The sequence below is a fragment of the Neopelma chrysocephalum genome, unplaced genomic scaffold (assembly GCF_003984885.1).
Source record: "Neopelma chrysocephalum unplaced genomic scaffold, ASM398488v2 Primary Assembly neopelma1_59, whole genome shotgun sequence".
Lineage (NCBI taxonomy): Eukaryota > Metazoa > Chordata > Aves > Passeriformes > Pipridae > Neopelma > Neopelma chrysocephalum.
In genome coordinates, this window is record NW_020897714.1 from 2,303,586 (window position 1) to 2,319,084 (window position 15,499).

Here is a 15,499-nt window from a genome sequence, read left to right on the forward strand (position 1 = left end):
CAGAAATCTTTATCCCAAATTTGCTTCCCCCTGGGCATCATCACCTTGTCGACCTCAAGACATAGGTAAGAGAGAAATAACTATTTAAATCAGTATTAGTATTTGCAAATTACATTCATTTACATGTCTTAATAGTTGCATCAATTCCGATTCTTTTTTAGACTTCCATGTTCCATCTGAATACTTAACTAACATTCACATTAGGGATAAGGTGAGTACATGTGTGTATATGTGTGTATGTGTGCATTTTTTGTTACTTTATTACCAGAAATTTTCTAAATTTTCTTTCATATAGGTAATGTTTGAAATCAGTGCGTTTTATGGATCTCCTCAGTCTTTCTAGGAGCAGTGGTGTGTTAACAGGCTGATTGGACACATCAAGCACGCATTATACCTTACAAAAAGAGAATGGGCATGCAAAAGAATAGCAAAAGAGCACAGTATGTTTTTAAGAGTTTGCCCTTCTCACAAACGTTAGGATTCTTATGGTGTTATTAAAATGCCAAATTAATTAAATGGAGGTATTTCTTCTTGAGATGAGTTCAAAATTGTGGTTCTCACATTTATCTGTTCATTCTGTATCTACATGAATAGGGATTTTTGATATATATTTTCTTTCAACTGTTGTCTAAGAGGGATCTTTGAAAAATAGTGTAAGAAATTTTAGTAATATTACTTAATAGAGTGTGAAGTGAGCAAATACATACAGAAGTTGTTCTGTTGGGTTTTTTCAAATAAAATAAGTAGATGAGGATACACACAGATACAGGGAGAAAATTCTGTCTTGCTGATTTGTTACGTCTGTTTATTTTTCTGTTGTATCCTTTAAGTTGGAAAGGTTAACTAAAAGTGAAGAAAAATTGATTGTTTTAGTAATTATTACTGTTGTTATATTAGAGTATCATTTTCAACACACTTAGGATGGAAGCACATTCTGGATGTATCCTGGTGTTATTTAAGTGGGATAGTATGTTTTAAAACATTTATCTATTGTGATTTTTCATCCTCATTTTCTTCAATCTTTTGCAGCTGGCTGCAATAAAACTTGGCCGATATGGAGAAGATCTCCTGTTTTATCTCTATTACATGAATGGAGGAGATGTATTACAGCTATTAGCAGCAGTAGAGCTGTACGTTCAAACTATTTTGTCAGTCTTATATGAGTTAATCTATTGCAGTAATGAAGTAGTAGATGTAAAAAAAAAAAAAAAACACACCCCAACAAGTTAGACATTGAAGGAAAGAGGCTTAGTCAGTCTTGAACTGGAAACCTTTTTTTAAAATACCTCCTCCAACCTTGTTTTCATATGGGGTTTTTTCATTCATATGGTGGAAATCAAAAGCCTGTCCCATGTATTTTGCGTTATGAAGCACTGTGAAAAAATGGCAAGTGCCAATCATTATTAAGTGTGTAACTTACCTATCTTCAGCAAAACAAAAACCAGTAAATACTCCTAAAAAGAGTTTGTTGTTTGAAACTATCAGACTCCTTAAAGTTTCATGTGTTTAGTTTGAGGTGTAATAATTTTATGGAAGAGGTATGAAATCACAGGTATAATAACAACATCATAGAAGTTTTGTATTGGATTTGAATGCAATGCACAATATTGATTGAAACCTTTAAAATTAGTTTATTATGTCGATTTCAGATAACTAACACTTAAAAATTATTTTTCCTTCCTATTAAAAATGAAAGATTTAACAGAGATTGGAGATACCACAAAGAAGAACGAGTATGGATCACCAGGGCACCGGGCATGGAGCCAACAATGAAAACCAATACGTACGAGAGGGGAACATATTACTTCTTTGACTGTCTTAACTGGAGGAAAGTAGCTAAGGTATCTCTTTTCCCTTGTGCAGATGTTTTAAATCTGTCAACCATGTATTTTTAGAAAGACAAAATTAAAACACAACCTTCTCCACAAAAATCTCAAACTTTTTAACCTCCTGTTGTTCATGATCCTAATTTCTGATGTGTGAGGGAATAAAGGTTGCCTAAAACACTCACTTGCTTGTGCAAAATAAGGAGCTGTCTCTCTTATTTCCAGTTTTCTTTGGAAGGTAGAAGGACATAGAACTTCTATTATGAGTTTTGTTATAATTGAAAGCTCTTTCCATGTACACAGTTATAGAATGGAAAGCATTATTTGGCATTTTAAAAATTGTGCTTATGAACACTTTATTATTGCTTTGGAAAATTAAATAGGATGCTACCACACCTTACTTTGGAATTAATAATGGATGTAGAATGGGTGTGGGGAATGCTTTTTTTGTCTTCGGGTACTGTCTCTCTTTGACCATACTACAGGACATCCATGCTGTTGTCTAACATCAGAGTTATTATTTCAAAGAACTTCTTTTAAGGGGGAGGCATATTTTCATGATGCTTGTTTTCTATATTGTAGACCAAAGCATTAAAAAAATCAGAAAGCTACAGCTTTTTCCGTTCCTAACTCTCGTAATCTATTTATCCCATTCTGGCCATGAATATTCTCAGTAATGTTCTGTGTCAGACCATCTGTAGGTACAGTATCACATCTAACAGATCAGATCAGACCAACTCAACAGATGTAATTCCAGCACGTAGGAAATATATTCTGTGGTTCCACATGCTTAGGTATTTAATAAAATCAGAAATCTTTTCACCTGCGGCATAACTTATGAATTGTTTGCTGAAAAGCTGTGAGCAAGTTGTATCTATACACTTGGAGATTATGAAACATTGCTTTAAATAGTTACATATATGTGTTGATCTGTTTTTAAACATCCGTTTTAAAGAGAATAAAGTTGAGTGTTCTCCTCTATGTATATTTGCCATCATCTTGACATTAACTAGATATAATTCAATTTTTTTCTCTTCTCCCCCCCAAATTTGCTTAGTTTGTGCAAGCTCCCCTCAGAAATCAACGTTTTTAGTTTCCCTAAAGGATATGGGAGGTTCTTCAGTCCAATTGCATGTGTGACTCCTTGTCTCTTCTGCCTTTCTGCTGCCATAAGAAAACCTTTGTAACTGAAGATTTTAATGGCAAACCCTAGGTGTATGGTTTTTTTTAAGTGCAAGGTAATTCCAAAACTTTTAAGCAAAAACATCACTCCCCTCAAACGAAAACACGAACAAAATGAAAGTTTTTGTTTCTACTGAAATTGTTATTTGCTGCTTGGTATACTTCCTTAGGTTCCCCAAGATGCTATTTAAAGCTATTTTATTATTACATAAGATCATCAGAGGGGAAGTAATAACCTTTTGAAAGGATAGCTTTCTTTTTTGGAGTCACCTGAATATATTCCACTTATTTATGAGCATTAAGAGCCTCATGTAGTTTCATATATCAATAGAATTGCGTTTTTAGCCTGCATGAAAACACAACATTTCTTTTACTAGGAGGAAGTGGTGCCCATTTTATAAGAAAAGTAACCTCTTCAGTGTCTATTCTTTTCCTGCCTGTTCCAAATGTATAAATCTGCTACTTGATGCTTTAGCATAACTTTTGAAGATAGTATTGTCTCTCTTTGGAATCCCGAGTGCTGTGCTGAAACTCAGCATCCAGTCCTTGAGTGATGCACACTACATCCTTCTGTTAGCATTCCTGCAGACAGCGTGCTGAAAGGGAGATAGGAATCACTACTGTTCTATGAATGGTTTTTCCCAAGGTCTACATAGTTTCTCTTCTCTTTATTTGCATGCTGAAAATAATTCCCCCAATGTTAAGAAGCTGTTGATAGCTAGTAAGGGGAGAGTATTTTCTAAAATTTTGCACCTGCAGTGGTAATTTAACCAGGAACATGATTATTTTATTTATTTCCCCCCCAATGTCCATAGGACGCAATAATATCTTTTCTTTTAGGCTGGCTTATTTCTTAATGTAAAAATTTGAACTGGAATATTATTTTGAAATTTTTATTTAACTTTGATTTGTTTTGCACATGGTTATGTGCAAAATACAGCAGGCAAATTGAGTATTGATCACAGGAAGACAGAGAATGATTTTGGGGAACATTGTGGTTTTTTGTTACATGGAAAAGGAATTGCATACTAGAAGTTATTCTGTGACATTTCTGTCTATGATAAATAAATAAGAACTTAGATGTATGTCAAGTGTGATATTAACGTTCAGTGGTGATGTTGTTACTTCTGGTATTAATTTCTGGAATTTGAGGAAGACTAATGTAGACTTACCATAACAAGAACAGCAGTATTTGATAACTGTGTTGCTTTGAATACAAAGAAAAGTATGGCTAAGTAATTTTTTTCTAACAAACACAGAAGTAATTAATAAATGTTTCAGGAAGTGAAACCTGTAAGGAACTGGAGAAGAAAAAAGGAATTATGATAAATTGCAGTCTCTTACTGTAACTGCTACGTTATTAGTGAAGGCTGGGTATATCGGTTCCTTAGAAGTCCACAATAGTACTTACTGCTTAAGAGTTCCATTAGTCCTTCTTTGAAGCAGTCAGACAGGAATAATTTCTGGTAAATTGCTGTCTCTTTTGTGTGCATATTCAGTTGTTTTTCAAGGTGCTTTATAAATTTGTCTGTTGTTCCTGTGTATATGCTCAAATATAGGGCAGCACATATTCTAATGTATTGTACTTGGCAGACATTGCTTGCAGACATTTGCAGATGTGCATTATGAGCTTATGTATTTATTGTCTCTGTTTTAAATTATGATGCAGTATGATAGATACAGTGAAATACAGCCGTTTAGATAATGTGACTAAATCGTAGGACTAAATTTGTAAAATCATAACCCAGTCATGATTTAATAGATTTTTTGATAGTGTCCTACATTGATTTTAACAAAAGTAAAGAAGGATGAACGAATTCTTTCAAGAAAACATCAAATAATGTATTTATCTTTTTTATTAAACTGTAGGCTCTATTTTTATATTCCTAATCGATAATAAACTGAAGAAGGAAATGTGGTAAAGTAGCTGAGTAATAAGAATTCCTAAACTGTTAGGAAATAAAATCAAATGGATTCTGTTTTGACATATTGGTATTAAATAGTGAAGAAAAAATAAATGACAATAAACTTCAAATTCACCTTAAATGCAAACTAAAATGCAGGAGAATCTGATTATAGATATGTCTATATATGGTTTTCATCCTAGGGCACATGAAAAATACACTGAGGTTAAAGACACTGATTTTTTCACTTAAGTTTTGGCTATAGTTTGCTGCTATTGAGGAGACATGAGAAGGGAAGTAGATATGACACCAGAAGTGCTTTCGACAATTGCACATTTACTGAAATCCTGATTTAAGTTGTCTCAGTAAGGAGACTTAATCTGTTTAAGGAACAAAATTATAAGACCTTTTTACTTTGATTTTGTACTTATAGAACATGGAATCTTTATGGGACAGAAAGTTAAGATTTCCAAGTGTTTATTTACTTGTCAGGGTTGCTGTCTGTGTTAAATTACTCCCTATTCTCATAAGATCAATATTAATTGAAGTAGTTTCATAATTACTAGAAAGTTAATTTCTTATTCTGATAGAGATGTGCCATAGCATTTCAGTTCAGCCCCTAATTTTAATTAGGGTCTTTGCATCCATCTTTAAGTCAGTATAAATGCTACTTTTAAGTTCCATTTGGAATTCTCGAGCTAGCTGTGGGATTTCTACCTTCTGCTCTGATGGATTTACATAGTCCAGAATATTTTATCCTCAGGGGCACTACCTATTCTGCTAACTTTTTTGTTTTGTTGTACTCTATTAATGCTTAAGATGATTCTAAGCAATCCTCTTCTGTCTTAAGTATCCTGTTTGTACATGTGTGGGCTGATGTAACTTTACCATCAAAGCAAGTTCCTAGGATGATGTGAGAAGTGGTTATTTTCTTTGCATAGAACAATTTATTTAGTGTCACACATGTGCTATAAGTTTTCACACACATATAGTATTTATTATTCTTGGTTAATAAACAGTATCTAAGTTTTAATTACCTCCATGTGGAAAATAAAACAATTTAACACATTTATCAATGGATAAATGGTATTTTTTACATTTTATTTGTATCTGTTTATATTAAAAAGTATCTACTGTTGACATCCTAAACCACAGTTGCAAAAACAAAACCATAAAGTATACCTGTAATACAAGTATTTTCCTATATGTAATAAATAATTGCCTTTTAGTTTTCAAAACTTCTTGGTCAATGAGTTCTCTTTTTTGTTTTGTCAAATAAAACTTTAGGTGTTCTTATACACTACTGAATATTGAATTTGAGAATTGCTGATACTGCAGTGCAAATCAAAAAGGGTGTTTTAAGCCTGTTTCTTTTAGCAATCGATGATAGTTTGAAGTGTGAACTCACATGCTTCTAAAGAAAATTTGGTAGGGAATCATACTCCTCCTTCTGAATGAAGGACATCAATTTGTGGGACAAAGGGTTGCTCAAGCTACTGAGCATTTATTCCAGACACACCTTGTTTGCAGCTACCACTGCCAATAGAGGCTCACAACAGCTTTGGATTTGGAAACCCCTTTTTTAGGGTACTGATACTTACTGTATCTTATTAGTCTCATTAGCAGTTTTCCATGGGCAATTTTGAAGGCATTTCAGACAGAGCTTGTGGAGGTTCAGTTATCTGATTGAAGCTGACCATAGATTGATAGTAATCTGCAGGCCTTTCCATGATTATGTGCAAGATAGAAACTTTGACAACCGTGAATGGGAGAGAAAGCTTGGGTAGTATCCTTTCTATTATAAAATGGTTGCGGAATTACTGAAGATCATAGAATCATAGAATAGTTTGGATTGGAAGGGACCTTAAAGACCGTATAGTTCCAACCCCTCTGCTGTGGGCAGGGACACCTTCCACTAGACCAGGTTGCTCAAAGCCTCATCCAACCTGGCCTTGAACACTTCCAGGGATGGGGCATCCAGAACCTGTATGAACAACCTGTTCCAGTGCCTCACCAACTTTACAGTAAAGAATTTATTCCTAATACCTAATCTAAATCCTACCATTCTTGATCTTAAAGCCATTCCCCCTTCTCCTATAACTATGCGCCCGTGCAAAAAGTCTCTCTCCAGCCTTCCTGTAGGTCCCATAAGATCCACCCAACCTAATCTAGCCCAACCTAATCTAGGCTATCTAGCCTTTGACGCTAAAATACATACACAGAGTTGTACACCTTCATCTTGCTTCTGACCCAAGGAGGGAGCAGGCATCTATTCAGTCTCAGCACATGTATGTATCTGCACAAAAAGAGAACACACACAATTTGGCATGCAGTTTTAATTAGGAATGCCGAAAGCAATTCACTTCTGCCTGTATTACCTAAAAAGTCAAAACAAACAAACCCATCACCCAAATAAATAAATAAATAACTCCAAAAAACCCCAACCAAACAAAAAACCCCTAAAAACTTGTTTGGAGTAGAGAGCAGGGAACCAACACTTCAGTGCAGATGTTCGTAACCTTACATAGGTATTGCTATAGTTTTCCAGTTTTAGGGATAGTATTCTCAAGGGAATATAGAATGCTTCACATTTACCTCTACTTTGTTTTTCTACTATGGTGAATGTTCTTTTTATGCTAAATGGACCTTGTTCTGCCTTGAAAGAAGAGAGGTCTGCGAGTTGGAGTTTCTAGATTTTATTTCTGTTGTTGAATTGACTTGGTCCTTAATTTAATTTGTACTGAAATATTATAGTATTTAATCACTTCAGAGAGTGTTCTAAAATAATCTGTCATTACTCTCAGTATTTTCTCTATATGTAAAAATAGTGGGGCAAGTTTGCTCTACAGATAAGAGATGATGTTCTGCTGAGATTCTCCACCGATTTAGGCAAAATAAATTAACTGTACATGTCCAAGGTAACTTTTGTTGAATTACCAAGCACTACCATTAAAGAGCAGTTCTGAAACTTCTGCTTACCCTGTTTCTTGAATGAAAATGAAATAGAGATGAGGCATAGTTATGCTGCTGAAAGTATCTGAAAAATACAAGATTTCAGGTTTGCTGAGTCTGGAGCTTAGATATGAGTATGAAACATGGTGAAATATTTTGATAAATTCTGACTTTAGTAGGTCTCAGTACTTTGTCTCTAGCATTTTAGATAGTGTTCCCAAAGGAGAAACTTAGCTAGTTTAACTTACGATTTCACAGAATCACAGAACCATTTAGGTTGGAAAAGACCTCTTCGGATCAAATCCAGCCTTTGACTGATCACCACTATGTCAGCTAGACCATGGCACATGCAGTTGTTTCTTGAGCACCTTTAGGGGTGGTGACTCCACCACCTCCATGGGCAGTCTGTTCCAGTGCTTAATATCCCTTTCCCAAAATCCAGCCTGAACCATCCCTGGCACAGCTTGAGACCATTTGGTCTGGTAGTATGACACAAACTATTCTTAAACTTCAGTTCATCCAAACTAAGCCTCTGTACTCCTGACATGTTGAAAGACAGAAGCTTTTGTTCATAATTCAGCTCATGCTGTGATTGCATATTTGTGTTTTGTGTCTGTGCATATATAAAATTGTTTGAGATCATGATGAGGGTTTTGAGGGTCATGCAGCATTTAAAGAATAGGAGAGCCTACGTGTTGCAGGTATAATGGCTTAGGATAGTTATGATTGACTGCTTTTTTCTACTTAAAATATGGAATCCAAGATAGCAAAATCATGTGTTTCTACCTTAGGATAAGTTTGTGCTTGATCTCCTCTGTATTTGTGCTTTTCAAGTATGGCTGGTAGAAAGACCAGGTCTCAACAAGTAAATGATATGTCATTTGGTTTTGTCTTTTTTTTTTAACTGTAGGAGTTCCATCTGGAATATGACAAACTAGAAGAAAGGCCTCATCTGCCATCAACCTTCAACTACAACCCTGCTCAGCAAGCCTTCTAAAGACTTCCCTTTTCTTGGGGTATGGCTGTCTCAGCACAATACTCAACATAACTGCAGAACTGATGTGGCTCAGGCATCCTGGTTTTAATTCCTTGAGGATCTGGCAATTGGCTCATGCGAAGGGTCACCATTTGAGGTCCTGCCTTACTAATTATGTGCTGCCCAACAACTAAATTTGTAATTGTTTTTCTTTAGTTTGAGCAGGGTCTGAATTTTTGTTTTTGTTTTCTTTTTTGCCAGCAGACAAGCTTGGGTCTGTAAAGACAAGCGAGTACACTGACAAAAGTTTACCACTTAGTTTTCCAAAATGTAAAAACAAAAAAAAAGAAAAAAGACAAAAAATTAGACAACAAAATTTGCATTGTTCATTGTAGCACTATTGGTAATAAAAACTGTTTGTGCATTTTTATGTGAAGATCCTTCTCGTATTTCATTTGGAAAGATGAGCAAGGTTTGCTTCCTTCATTTTACTTCCCCTTCTGTTTTTGAAAGGCAGTTTTCGCCAAGCTTAATGCAAGAATATCTGACTGTTTAGAAGAACGATATTGCCACAGTCTCTGGTTAGTTTCCAGAGTTGTGTATTACTGAGCTTCATCTTTCCAGAATGAGCAAAACACTGTCCAGTCTTTGTTACGATTTTGTAATAAATGTGTACATTTTTTTTAAATTTTTGGACATCACATGAATAAAGGTATGTATGTACGAATGTGTATATATTATATATATGACATCTATTTTGGAAAATGTTTGCCCTGCTGTACCTCATTTTTAGGAGGTGTGCATGGATGCAATATATGAAAACGGGACATTCTGGAACTGCTGGTCAGGGGACTACTTTGTCGCCCTGTGCACTAAAGGGCCAGATTTTCAGCAGCCAAGGACATCCATACCCAAGTGAATGTGATGGGACTTAAAGAAGTGAACTGAGACAATTCACTCTGGCTGTTTGAACAGCAGCGTTTCATAGGAAGAGAAAAAAAAAAAGATCAATCTTGTATTTTCTGACCACATAAAGGCTTCTTCTCTTTGTAATAAAGTAGAAAAGCTCTCCTCACTGCAGTGTTGACTTTGATTTGAGATTGTGAAATTATTTCTTCAACAATGAAAAATGGAAAAAAATTGAAGTATTAAAACTATCAAACTGTACAGTGGTTAAGACACTTGAAGAGTCTTTTTGCTGCTGACAAGTAAATTTATGAGAGTTTTATATTCTTTTCCACAGCCAAAAAGTTTGGTTAACTTTCGTTTCAGATCCCTTCTCTATAATAGCAAATAATTTTTCGAAAGACGGGTGGGGTAACACGTCAAAGGATAGAAAGATGCTTCAAGAATTCATCACAGAAGGAACACTTTGAAGAAGCTTGGGTTAGAACTGAGCTCAGCTTAGTTCCATGTTGGTGTTTTCCCACTTAAAACAGAAATACATTTCATTTGATGTTCACTGCTACTTGAACTTCCAGATGCTAACAAACATAAATATACATTTGTTCTGAAAATTATAACTGTTCTCTAGAGCAGAGCAAGAAAAACCTGAACTGTTTGGATAGTTTTCTTTTTCTAGATACGATTGCCATTTCTGATTGAGTTGCCTCTGGCCGTGCAGACCATTTCAAAATACCTGAAATTACCAAAGCAAGAAAAGACACGTCAGTGAATCATGGGGGTTTGTCTTAACGTTTTGACCCATTTTTCTGTGTAGTGCAAAAGCAGCTTGTTGTCATGTGTTGAATTATGCTTGGAAATCGGACCATTAATGGCCTTGCTGTGGTTCTGTGTCAGGTGTATGGCATTTTAAATTCTGCACTTTTTCTAATCTCTATTTTAAGATGGTAGACATAAAAATATAAGCCTGTTGATTTTATTTTTTTCCTATTATTAAAGAAAACTTTTCTCAACTTGAAAGAAGAGGATGATTATAATCCATATGATGGCTAACACAGCTGAAAAAAGATGGTGGCTTTTTCTTTTTCTCAAACTAAAGCATATCTTTGATTATTCAAACATAAATTTATGAATTTTCAAAAGGATAATTTTCCAAAAGCATCTTATTCCCTCCACACTTAATGTTATGTTTTTTATTGTTGGCTGTCCACTGTGAACTTTGCTTTTTTTTTTCTTAAGGATTCCTGAAGTGGTGTTTGCATCTTCAGATCAAATGTGATTATTTTTTATTATATGGGTTTGGGGGTTTTTTAATGTGATTTTTCATTGGCCTAACCAGTCTCATGGAAATAAACAACATATGGGAAAGGGAGCAAAATAAGTTACATTAAAATACTAAGTATCTATGGTACTTTAAAAACAGTTAAAATGGAACTGTGAACCTAAGTTATCAAAAAATATATTTGATGATACAGTTGTATTCAACTCCACAATCTTTCAAAAGTGTGAGATGCATGATTTTAGGATACTTCTCACCTATGAGCAAGGAACTGCTACTTTGCTTCTTTCAAGGGGAAAAACAGTCTGGCTTTTTTTGTCGATTCAGTAAGCATATATGGAGACTTTAAAACTTAAGACTTAATTTCATATTACACTCTGGGTTGAAGCAAGAGAAAGAGGTCTAAACAGGAAAAAAGGTGTAAAATTGGAACCATTTTTAGCTGATATCGTATTAATTTAAAAAATTGGAAGAAAAATCGATACTACTTTTTTTTCCCAAAAGGAAAAAACCTCAGCCCTCATTTATACACTCACACATGTAGCAAATGGGCAACTGAATTGACCGAGAGATTTCCAAACCAACAATTAAGGTCTGAGGCTTGTTTAATGTATTTTTACATTCCATTAGCACTATGAATAGGCAGATAATAGTATGCGGTTCTAAAAATACCTTTATTTTTGGTGGGTGTTTTTCCCCATAAATATAGCTTTGTACAACAACATGCAAGGTAAGTTCTGAGTAGTAAACTGGGTGCACTTTGAACCAAGAAGTATTCCTATTTCTGGTTTGTTCAACACACGCTCGCAGTCATCGCTCCATGTTGCGTGTTGTTCATAAATCTTTATTGAGTAGTTGGCTCCAGTTTCTCTGCAAATCCACTACCCTCAATTTCCAGGATTAAAATGGGTTTCACCAACTCGATTACCCCTACTGTTGCAAAAAACACTTCTTATTTTAAATTATTACTCAAACCATCCTGCTTGTGGAAAAATCAAGGGTACCAAAGAGTCATGGAGGAAGGAGTTAAGGATGCTCCACTGAGGTGTTAAAAACTGAACAAACAAAAAAGCCACCCAGGACTCAAATCTCTTCCACCTTCATACCTGGTGCCACAAATGCTTAAGCACGTGAGAACCTTCATGGGCTTGATTAACCTAATTGAAGACCCAAGTAATCCAGGGAAGCCAGCAGATATATGGGTAAAAATATTTTTCATTTGATTGTGACCTCCAATGAAGTGTTGACTGTACATGTGTTGGGATTCACAACCACACCACTCCCTCATGATATGACCTCTACGCAGAACAAAGATGTATAATCATATCACTTTGCTCCTTGTCATGTCTGAAATCCTCTCTGTCCCCAAGCCAGTATTTTTTGAACTTGTCTGTTTCCATTTTACAGTTTCCATGAAAAAAATACCAAGAATGTACCCAAAATAAGAACTTGCGCATTGTAGTCAGATGAAAAATTTTCTGCAGTGTTAAGAGACTCTTTCTGTTGACTGTAAAGAGACCAGAAAGCAGTCTTTGGCACAACCTAGGCGGCACTGGGAGACATAGAGGTCTGTGAGGCCGTCGCTCGATCCTGCGTGGCTTGTAGGTGGCCACTGCTATGGAAGAAGCTGTACAGCGTCTAAATAATATTGTTTAAAGATACTTGTCACCTAGAAGGACCTTTTTTGTTTGTTTTTTTTTTTCTGATTGAAAATACTTCCATAGCTGGATATTAAGTGAAACAAAAGAGAAAATTTGATTGCTATCACACTCAAGAAAAGCTTCTAAATGCACAATTGTCATCCTAAGCATGAGGTAGCTTTTGGTTTAGGATCCTAAATATAACAATTGCTTCTATTAAAGCACAATGTCTGAGTGTTCTTAGTTTTCAAATACCCTTTCATCTGTCACTGCCCATAATTTATGCTAGTAGAATTTGAATTCTGGTAAAGAATGCAGATTGGACTAAGCAGTTAGTGTGGGTTGACAGCTGATGCTTTTATTTTCATATATAGTATGAGAACTGAAAAGGTGTAACTGCTTTTGTTTCTGTCTTATGAGCATGCATGCTGTCATTTCCGTAGATCTGAAAGCTTCCAATACATTGAAAAGACTTGAGGAAATGTAGCTGGATAACTTATCTTGAAATTCTGGCTTTAATTGCTTCAGTAGGTTTACCTCTTAAAAACCACTTTACTGTTAGAGGCAAACTTTTTTTTTTTTAAAGTAATGTTAAAGCACATTGAACGATAGTTTTGAATATTAATGATTCAACTCACTTCTGGATTAGCAGCGCTAACCAAGTTTGTGTATTATTTTTCTAGACTTCAGTTTATCGTTTGCATTTCATATTCTCTTGTTGGTATTAATGTGCCAATATTGGATGTGGGTATATGTCAGGTTTTTCCTGCTGATACTGGCAAAATACTTTTCTGAAAAATCACTTATTTGAACTCACTGTGGTGTAACAAACAATCCAGAGAAGTAGTCAGTTTTCATGGTTGGACCATCCTGCATCGCCTGTAAACAGTCCTGATGAGGTGTGAAAGGAAGGCAGGCATCCTGAAGCTGCTGTGATGCAGACGTCGATGACCCTCTGTGGAAACCCCTCAGCATTCTCTACATCTCTTCTTCTGGACAAAAGGGCTGGTTTGGTTGTTCCAAATTATCTCCCTCCCTTGGAAGGCCCATTTACTTTGTGGTGGGCATCACAGCATTGGTTTCAAAAAGGCATTTTGTTATTATACATAAAGACATTTGCTGTTGGATAGGCAGTTCGTTTCTGGCACTTTCATGGAAGAGGTATGATCAATGTCATGAGAAGCACTGCTAGGCTTCTGCAAGGAAACGGAGGTGCGAGCCCAATCCCAGCAATGGGCCCTGTGGGTGTGTGGTGGCAGAGCCCCAGCACGGGCTGCCCAGCCTCAAGGTACATGACCACAGTAGAGGCATTCTCAGCACAGCTGTACCAGGTGAGTCATCTGCAGTTGGCCACAGGTAAGACTGTCCCTTGGTTGTGGGGCAAGGAAGGGCCAAAAAAGCAGATAGCAACCTATTTTCCTGCTGTTGGGAATTTCATGCAGACATTTAACTTCATATGGCAGCTTTTTCAGCCCTGGCAGCTCGTTATGCCCATGGTCCCGGAGCCAGCATCCTGACTCTTGTCCTCAGCAGGTGACAGTAGAGCTAAAATCTTTACAACAGGCCCCTACTACCCAGCTTTACTCTCTTACAAATCAGGCATTAGTGATCATTTTTCACTTCCAGCGGATCCAAATAGACTTTGAGACCTGACTGAGTCATTTATGCAGAACTTCAAAATCTATGAGATCACCTGGTGAATATTCAGCACCATTCCCAGTTAAAATATAGACTCAGCATCTCCTCCAGCTGTAGATGATGTAGGGGTTGGATGCACACAGGAGGACTAACTCCAGATTGCTGTGTCACCCAGTGATCTGTTGCCTTCATTTTCATCTGACAGTGCTTTATGTACATCTGATTACAGGGAGCTGAATGGAGTACTGAAGGCCAGCTGCTCAGAAGGTGAGACAGACAAGAAGCCACAGTCCATCTACACTGGGAAAGCAGGGCTGGAGCTTCCTTTTTCAGGTGGTGACAAATCGACCTCATTAAAATTTTATTTTTTATACTATGAAAGCTATATGCAACAAGCCCCATCATTAGAGACTGCTGTCACCACAAGTGCTGGCAGCAAAGCCTGACTTACGGGAATGGATGAACAGAGCCAAGAACTAATCGAGATGAGTTCAGTTTCTCGTATAAACACCTCCTGCAGGTTTAAGTAAAGAAAAAAATCCCAGGCTAAGAGCTGGCATAGTATTTCAGAAACCCATTGGTATCAGGGCAGGCTGCTTACAAAGCAGCTGGCCTGAGAGCAGTGTGGTAGTGCACTGGTGCAAGCAAGGACAATATTTACATCCATTTATATTCATGTCACAGCATGGATTCTTAATAGCCTTCCTGCCAAACCTTGCTCAATAGTCCTTTTGGAGAACCTATGGATCAACTTCATTTATAAAAATTTGACATTGCACTCTGCAGTGGGAAAGTGATTGTAAAAGGTGGCCAACAGAAAGTGCTATTTCCCATATTTTTTCTGTATTTTTGTACCTTCTTGTCTGCTGTGTCATCGAGTTCAGCTATCACCTCTGAAACTGTCACATTTTGTTCTAGCTAATTGCCTGTGATAAAGGCTACAGAATACAAATATAACCATTGCTTATGGTCCTTTGGCACCAAAGAGCTTGTTGTGTTGCCACAGTGGGAAATGCTGGGTTATAACCAAACTTCATTTGCAAAACAAATTTGTTTTCTTGGATTGGCTACTTTTCTTGCAGACGGGCTTGGAAGGGAGCATTTCCTGGGGTGAACCTTCAAAGGTCAATACCTTCCTGTTGAATGCTATTCCTGTGTGTGACAGCTATCATCTTGCTTCCCTGTTATCTTCAAATAAT

The 15,499-nt window shown here is 36.4% G+C and overlaps 1 protein-coding gene across 9 annotated transcripts in view; it reads left to right on the forward strand.

The window, feature by feature from the left end:
• Positions 1-9,916, forward strand: part of CNOT2 (CCR4-NOT transcription complex subunit 2) — an 86,156-nt gene extending 76,240 nt beyond the window's left edge. For 8 of the 9 annotated variants that reach the window (XM_027679707.1, XM_027679699.1, XM_027679705.1 and 5 more), the window contains 5 exons: positions 4-65; positions 162-211; positions 1,030-1,130; positions 1,697-1,841; positions 8,775-9,916. In XM_027679707.1, the coding sequence (XP_027535508.1) occupies positions 4-65; positions 162-211; positions 1,030-1,130; positions 1,697-1,841; positions 8,775-8,861 (445 nt within the window). In that variant the 3' untranslated portion in view covers positions 8,862-9,916. The remainder of the gene's footprint in view (positions 1-3; positions 66-161; positions 212-1,029; positions 1,131-1,696; positions 1,842-8,774) is intronic. The other variant, XM_027679706.1, reaches the window with a different exon arrangement.
• Positions 9,917-15,499: the final 5,583 nt, after the last annotated feature.